This window comes from Phyllobates terribilis, unplaced genomic scaffold, assembly GCF_046119375.1.
Source record: "Phyllobates terribilis strain yellow unplaced genomic scaffold, ASM4611937v1 Scaffold_5__5_contigs__length_657084704, whole genome shotgun sequence".
In the NCBI taxonomy this organism is placed as follows: Eukaryota; Metazoa; Chordata; class Amphibia; order Anura; family Dendrobatidae; genus Phyllobates; species Phyllobates terribilis.
Window position 1 is genome coordinate 105295466 of NW_027362765.1, and position 8866 is coordinate 105304331.

Genomic DNA, 8866 nt, shown 5'->3' on the forward strand with positions numbered 1-8866 from the left:
TCCCGGACACCCTTTCAGAACCCAAAGTCTCTGCAAAAGTTCTTGGCATCGAATTTGGCCAGGGGGATTACCCCAAACAAAATTGGGACAGCAGGCTAGAGATCGCCACTCAGAAGGTGAACCAATGGAAGGGTTGGTCTTTGACCCTAAGGGAAAGGGTAAACCTGATCAAAACTTACCTGCTCCCTTTGCTGATCTATCTGGGCAGTGTGTGCATCTTGCCAGAGCCTCTCTGGACTCGGGTTTGTTCTTTCAACTGTTATGGGGGAATAGACTGAACCTGGTCAAGAGGGAGGTTACTTACCGTACGAGGAGACTAGGAGGGTTGGGTATGGTGAACCCTGTGGTATTCCTTGTGAATACCTTCATTAAGATCAATATTGCAAACCTCTGGAAAGAGAGGGCTCCTCCGTGGGTATTCTCCTGTAAGGGATGGTTTCAGCCTTTCTTCCAGGAATGGGAGGCAGGAGGGCAAGTGAAGGATCTCCGCACACCGCATGGACATCTCCCGGCTTACGCTACCGTGGTTCTGATGGTAATTCGCCGGTGGGGTCTGGGAATGTGGGAGGTCAGGACTCTGCCAAGGAAGCTCCTTGACAAAAGGGTTCTGTTGACCCATTTTCAGAGGCCTCTGGCGCTCAGGGATTGCCCAAGTTGGGATCTTGGGGTGGGTCTGCATCTTTTGAATTCTATCAGGATCCCCTCGAAGGTTTGGGACTTGGCTTGGCGCTGCTTCCATGGGAAACTGTGTGTGAGGGACAATCTGAAGTGTAGGAGCTCTGAGGACAGGAACTGTCCTCGGGAGCATTGTGGTACCATGCTTGAAAGCATGGACCACTTCCTGCTTCGTTGTCCCTTTAACACAGAGGTGTACAACAGGGTGGGCGCCTCCATTGGCTGGCCCCGGCTGGCCGGTCTCTCTTATGCGGAATGGGCCTATGGAGCATTCGGGGATCTGGGTGGTCGGGACCGCTGCACCTTATTTCTAGTTAGCGCAGTGGTTAGGTATCACACGTGGAACGCACGGTGGTTAGTATCGACGCAGCGAAAAATCCTCCCAGTGGACGATGTGTTTAGGACCATACTCGGTGACCTGGTGAAGGTGCGTTCTCTGGAGTATGAGAGACTGGGTACACGGAGGGCCGCTCTCCTCTGGAGGGGCTTTTCTTTTAGTGTGCCCTAGTCTGGTCATCTCCTCTCCTGGTGGTGGGCTGCTGCTGACACCATAGATTTTTGTTTTATTGATCAGTAGACAGTGATGTAGGGCTGCAGGCGCCGAACTTGGGCTTTGTCAGTTGTGGTTATTGTATTGTGTGTTATTCTATTGTTTGTTTCTGTATATATTGTATATATGGGTTTGGGTGGAGGTGTTAGGTTGGGTGGAGGGAAAAGGGGGGAGGTGGGTTCATCTTATGGGACACTGGTTATTTGGGTGAAAAACTGGCACTGCCTGATCTGTCCTATGGACGTTGGACTGAGGCATGAGGCGCAGGACCAGCTCTCAGGTCAGTGCCGGGGAGGGACTGGTGGGCTCGAGTGTGGGGGGTTTTGTTTTGTCTTGTATATATTTGTATAGTTAGCATTTATTTTATTTATTTAAAAAAAAAAAAAAAAAGAATGTATATATTAGTTTGTATATAATTTGTCGGTTATTGTTTATTATATTGTTATTTTTTGTTTGGTAACCGGACCAGATGTCATGGTGTAGATAATTATTACTGTGTATATATGTATAATATGTGTGTGAGGAGAGAGGGAGCGGCTGGACCAGTTCATTACACTGTTTATTTTCTGGTTATTAATTTTGTTATGTTTCTGTTATTATTATTGTTATGTTTTTCATTTTTATAATAAAAGATCTACAGGATGTAACTCAGGATCAGTACAGAATAAGTAATGTAATGTATGTACACAGTGACTCCACCAGCAGAATAGTGAGTGCAGCTCTGGAGTATAATACAGGATGTAACTATGGATCAGTGCAGGATAAGTAATGTAATGTATGTACACAGTGACTCCACCAGCAGAATAGTGAGTGCAGCTCTGGAGTATAATACAGGATGTAACTATGGATCAGTGCAGGATAAGTAATGTAATGTATGTACACAGTGACTCCACCAGCAGAATAGTGAGTGCAGCTCTGGAGTATAATACAGGATATAACTCAGGATCAGTACAGGATAAGTAATGTAATGTATGTACACAGTGACTCCACCAGCAGAATAGTGAGTGCAGCTCTGGAGTATAATACAGGATGTAACTCAGGGTCAGTGTAGGATAAGTAATGTAATGTATGTACACAGTGACTGCACCAGCAGAATAGTGAGTGCAGCTCTGGAGTATAATACAGGATGTAACTCAGGATCAGTACAGGATAAGTAATGTAATGTATGTAAACAGTGACTCCACCAGCAGAATAGTGAGTGCAGCTCTGGAGTATAATACAGGATGTAACTCAGGATCAGTACAGGATAAGTAATGTAATGTATGTACACAGTGACTCCACCAGCAGAATAGTGAGTGCAGCTCTGGAGAATAATACAGGATGTAACTCAGGATCAGTACAGGATAAGTAATGTAATGTATGTACACAGTGACTCCATCAGCAGAATAGTGAGTGCAGCTCTGGAGTATAATACAGGATGTAACTCTGTAACTCAGGATCAGTACAGGATAAGTAATGTAATGTATGTACACAGTGACTCCACCAGCAGAATAGTGAGTGCATCTCTGGAGTATAATACAGGATGTAACTCAGGATCAGTACAGGATAAGTAATGTAATGTATGTACACAGTGACTCCACCAGCAGAATAGTGAGTGCAGCTCTGGAGTATAATACAGGATGTAACTCTGTAACTCAGGATCAGTACAGGATAAGTAATGTAATGTATGTACACAGTGACTCCACCAGCAGAATAGTGAGTGCATCTCTGGAGTATAATACAGGATGTAACTCAGGATCAGTACAGGATAAGTAATGTAATGTATGTACACATTAACTGCACCAGCAGAATAGTGAGTGCAGCTCTGGAGTATAATACAGGATGTAACTCAGGATCAGTACCTGATAAGTAATGTAATGTATGTACACAGTGACTCCACCAGCAGAATAGTGAGTGCAGCTCTGGAGTATAATACAGGATGTAACTCAGGATCAGTACAGGATAAGTAATGTAATGTATGTACACATTAACTGCACCAGCAGAATAGTGAGTGCAGCTCTGGAGTATAATACAGGATGTAACTCAGGATCAGTACAGGATAAGTAATGTAATGTATGTAAACAGTGACTCCACCAGCAGAATAGTGAGTGCAGCTCTGGAGTATAATACAGGATGTAACTCAGGATCAGTACAGGATAAGTAATGTAATGTATGTACACAGTGACTCCACCAGCAGAATAGTGAGTGCAGCTCTGGAGAATAATACAGGATGTAACTCAGGATCAGTACAGGATAAGTAATGTAATGTATGTACACAGTGACTCCATCAGCAGAATAGTGAGTGCAGCTCTGGAGTATAATACAGGATGTAACTCTGTAACTCAGGATCAGTACAGGATAAGTAATGTAATGTATGTACACAGTGACTCCACCAGCAGAATAGTGAGTGCAGCTCTGAAGTATAATACAGGATGTAACTCAGGATCAGTACAGGATAAGTAATGTAATGTATGTACACAGTGACTCCACCAGCAGAATAGTGAGTGCAGCTCTGGAGTATAATACAGGATGTAACTCAGGATCAGTACAGGATAAGTAATGTAATGTATGTACACAGTGACTGCACCAGCAGAATAGTGAGTGCAGCTCTGGCGTATAATACAGGATGTAACTCAGGATCAGTACAGGATAAGTAATGTAATGTATGTACACAGTGACTCCACCAGCAGAATAGTGAGTGCAGCTCTGGAGTATAATACAGGATGTAACTCAGGATCAGTACAGGATAAGTAATGTAATGTATGTACACAGTGACTGCACCAGCAGAATAGTGAGTGCAGCTCTGGAGTATAATACAGGATGTAACTCAGGATCAGTACCTGATAAGTAATGTAATGTATGTACACAGTGACTCCACCAGCAGAATAGTGAGTGCAGCTCTGGCGTATAATACAGGATGTAACTCAGGATCAGTAATGTAATGTATGTACTGTACACAGTGACTCCACCAGCAGAATAGTGAGTGCAGCTCTGGAGTATAATACAGGATGTAACTCAGGATCAGTACAGGATAAGAAATGTAATGTATGTACACAGTGACTGTACCAGCAGAATAGTGAGTGCAGCTCTGGAGTATAATACAGGATGTAACTAAGGATCAGTACAGGATAAGTAATGTAATGTATGTACACAGTGACTCCACCAGTAGAATAGTGAGTGCAGCTCTGGACTATAATACATGATATAACTCAGGATCAGTACAGGATAAGTAATGTAATGTATGTACACAGTGACTCCACCAGCAGAATAGTGAGTGCAGCTCTTGAGTATAATACAGGATGTAACTCAGGATCAGTACAGGATAAGTAATGTAATGTATGTACACAGTGACTCCACCAGTAGAATAGTGAGTGCAGCTCTGGAGTATAATATAGGATGCAACTCAGGATCAGTACAGGATAAGTAATGTATGTACACAGTGACTCCACCAGCAGAATAGTGAGTGCTGCTCTGGAGTATAATACAGGATGTAACTCAGGATCAGTACAGGATAAGTAATGTAATGTATGTACACAGTGACTACACCAGCAGAATAGTGAGTGCAGCTCTGGAGTATAATACAGGATGTAACTCAGGATCTGTACAGGATAAGTAATGTAATGTATGTACACAGTGACTCCACCAGCAGAATAGTGAGTGCAGCTCTGGAGTATAATACAGGATGTAACTCAGGATCAGTACAGGATAAGTAATGTAATGTATGTACACAGTGACTGCACCAGCAGAATAGTGAGTGCAGCTCTGGCGTATAATACAGGATGTAACTCAGGATCAGTACAGGATAAGTAATGTAATGTATGTATACAGTGACTCCACCAGCAGAATAGTGAGTGCAGCTCTGGAGTATAATACAGGATGTAACTCAGGATCAGTACAGGATAAGTAATGTAATGTATGTACACAGTGACTGCACCAGCAGAATAGTGAGTGCAGCTCTGGAGTATAATACAGGATATAACTCGGGATCAGAACAGGATAAGCAATGTAATGTAAGTATACAGTGACTCCACCAGCAGAATAGTGAGTGCAGCTCTGGAGTATAATACAGGATGTAACTCAGGATCAGTACAGGATAAGTAATGTAATGTATGTACACAGTGACTCCACCAGCAGAATAGTGAGTGCAGCTCTGGAGTATAATACAGGATGTAACTCAGGATCAGTACAGGATAAGTAATGTAATGTATGTAAACAGTGACTCCACCAGCAGAATAGTGAGTGCAGCTCTGGAGTATAATACAGGATGTAACTCAGGATCAGTACAGGATAAGTAATGTAATGTATGTACACAGTGACTCCACCAGCAGAATAGTGAGTGCAGCTCTGGAGAATAATACAGGATGTAACTCAGGATCAGTACAGGATAAGTAATGTAATGTATGTACACAGTGACTCCATCAGCAGAAGAGTGAGTGCAGCTCTGGAGTATAATACAGGATGTAACACAGGATAAGTAATGTAATGTATGTACACAGTGACTCCACCAGCAGAATAGTGAGTGCAGCTCTGGAGTATAATACAGGATGTAACTAAGGATCAGTACAGGATAAGTAATGTAATGTATTTACACAGTGACTCCACCAGTAGAATAGTGAGTGCAGCTCTGGACTATAATACAGGATATAACTCAGGATCAGTACAGGATAAGTAATGTAATGTATGTACACAGTGACTCCACCAGCAGAATAGTGAGTGCAGCTCTTGAGTATAATACAGGATGTAACTCAGGATCAGTACAGGATAAGTAATGTAATGTATGTACACAGTGACTCCACCAGTAGAATAGTGAGTGCCGCTCTGGAGTATAATATAGGATGCAACTCAGGATCAGTTCAGGATAAGTAATGTATGTACACAGTGACTCCACCAGCAGAATAGTGAGTGCTGCTCTGGAGTATAATACAGGATGTAACTCAGGATCAGTACAGGATAAGTAATGTAATGTATGTACACAGTGACCGCACCAGCAGAATAGTGAGTGCAGCTCTGGAGTATAATACAGGATGAAACTCAGGGTCAGTACAGGATAAGTAATGTTATGGATGTACACACAGAGTGCAGCTCTGGAGTATAATACAGAATTAGTAATGTCATTTATGTACATAGTGAGTATGGACTCTGGAGTCACTGCTATGTGCATTACATTTATCCTGTACTATTCCTGAGTTACGGCCAGTTAACTCCAGGGCTGCTCTTTGTTACAGAACTTAAGAGTCCCAGTATTCCCTGCTTCTTTAATGTCTGCACGGAGTTGGCTGTGATGATTTGTATTCTGGGAAATATTCTTGCAATGTTGTGTTGAGTAATCCAATGCAAGAAAAATTAACTGTCCCACTTCATTATAGGAACTTGTCTGTCCACATCCATTTTTTGGGGGTTTTATGAAGTCCCTTTTTTTACTGTCATGCAGTATTTATTGCCCTTTTTTCCGCCATATTTTTCCAAATGGCGATTCTTGAATTTTGCGCAAAAGTAAAAAAAATGGCCTTTATTTTTATTTTTAACCATTTTTGTGACCTTTTAGTGCAAAATGTTGCATGATTTGTAAAATGGTACCAAAATAACTGGCGTACCTAAAATCACTCCAGGAGGGGACTGGAGTACATTAGCGACTTTTCGAAAAGTTGCAAATGATGAATCGGGCAAAAACATCAGGAAACCCTAAACTTCGCCCAGAATTGTAAACATAACAAAAAACAGGCGAACACATAAAATTAGACTTTAAAAATGGTGCAAATTAAAAGAAGAATAAGATGTAAATGAGAAACATGTGAAAAATACCAAAAACTAGAAAAAAAAAAGGACAAATACAATATTGAATTGGCGCTAAGTATTTGTTGGTAATGTAGATTATTTCTATATGTGAAGCTGCCAATAACTAAAGCTCAGGAACAGTCGCCTCATTGTTATCAGGTGTATGAGGAAGAAATCCAGCAGCCCTAACGTACGACTGTAGGTTGGATACACACGTTGTAGCCAAAAAATCATCGCAACATGCAGATTGGCGTGGTTTCCAAATTAATTGCTGATTAACACAATCACACTTGATCACATCTGTGTGAGAAGATACGTTCAAAGACTCTGTTGTGAAAAAAAATTGTGTAACATATTACGCTTTTTTCTTCCCCGGTAAAACGTTGGACACCACAACCCGCATAAGTCAATGGGGTCTATTGGTGTTGATTTTGAATTGCCTAATACAAATGTGAACAAAGCTTTAGCTGCAGTGAATGAACAAAGGTGGACGAGCTCCCGGCCGCAGCACCAGAACGCAGCCTGTTGTGGAAGTGATTGGCGATTGCTGTTGTGGAAGTGATTGGCGATTGCTCCTCCCTAGACTAACATGGAATTTTCCTCCTTTTCTCTGCAGCTCAGCGTTGCCGTCTGCATAGGTTTCCTCTTGGCCTGGACGCCGTATGCTGTGGTTGCGATGTTGGCGGCTTTCGGTGATGCCAGGTTCGTGCCACCTATAGCGTTTGCCCTGGCAGCCGTGTTTGCCAAGTCCTCTTCTCTCTACAACCCCATGGTATATCTGCTGCTGAAGCCGAGCTTTCTGAATGTGATAACCAAAGACTTGTCCATGTTCCAGGCAGTGTGTGCGGTGGTGTGCACTGGCTGCAGGACACCGGTTAAGAGGGCACAGTGTTTGCAGGACAACACCATAGGTAGGCCGGGCACATGTCAGGACTGTATGGTGGCTTTTGAATGTCTAAGTAATTACCCGGGATGCTGCAATTTGAATCCTATGGAAACTAATCCAATGACGCACCTGTCTCTGGTAAAGAGTCCTGCAGGAATAGTGGAATCACCGACCTCCGTCCATCTTGTGGTCTGCTCCACCAAGACAAAATCCAAGACTGAGGCCATCGAGGTCACTGTGGGATCACTGCAGCCAGACTGCATGAAAGACTTCCTCTAATTGGTTATGTGACCTGTTCTGGATTTACTGTATTCTGCTTTCACACCATTAAAAGGTACAGTCAGAGGCTGGTGTGGGGCTTGTGGGAGACGCATTGTGAAGAACATCATGTCCTACACTATAGAGTGAGACTATTACTTGATCCATCTATGTATAGATGAAAAAAAATGAACTGTTTCCAAGTGCAGCCTGCTGGGTCATACTGATGGGATACACTCAATGTTCTGTGGATTAGATACATAGGATGGGATACACTTAGGCTCTGCCCATATGTCCAGTTGTCAAAGCGGATCTAGTATTTATCAATAACTGATTGGGTTCCATTTTTGCTCCGCTTGTAACCAAAGTTTCAGTTTTTGAATGAATCTGTATTTTACAAGAAAGGATCTTTTTAAAAACTGATTGTTTTCAATCCATTTTGTTCCATTTGGAAAGGATCCGTTTTTACAAAAGTTTAGACATATGCAGTGCTGAAATCCAGATCCATTATCACATGACATGGAATTTAACATTGATGGTCATCTATTAATTGCTATCTATCCGTTTTTTTTTTGTTGCCAAACAAAAAAGTTGTGCAGACCACTCCAATTGTTCTAGCTAAAATGGGAAGACATTTGTACGATACACCCTTTCTCAATCAGATGAATGGATCCTGTACTGAAATGTTTTAATTGCATTTTTACGATTCAAAAATGGAAATATGTCCTTGACATGTGAATAAA

General features: G+C 42.2%; 1 protein-coding gene across 2 annotated transcripts in view; it reads left to right on the forward strand.

Moving 5' to 3' along the window:
* LOC141270906 (opsin-5-like) overlaps positions 1 to 8866 on the forward strand; it is a 99847-nt gene extending 90981 nt beyond the window's left edge. For both annotated transcript variants that reach the window (XM_073681004.1, XM_073681003.1), the window contains exon 6: positions 7596 to 8866. In XM_073681004.1, the coding sequence (XP_073537105.1) occupies positions 7596 to 8144 (549 nt within the window). In that variant the 3' untranslated portion in view covers positions 8145 to 8866. The remainder of the gene's footprint in view (positions 1 to 7595) is intronic.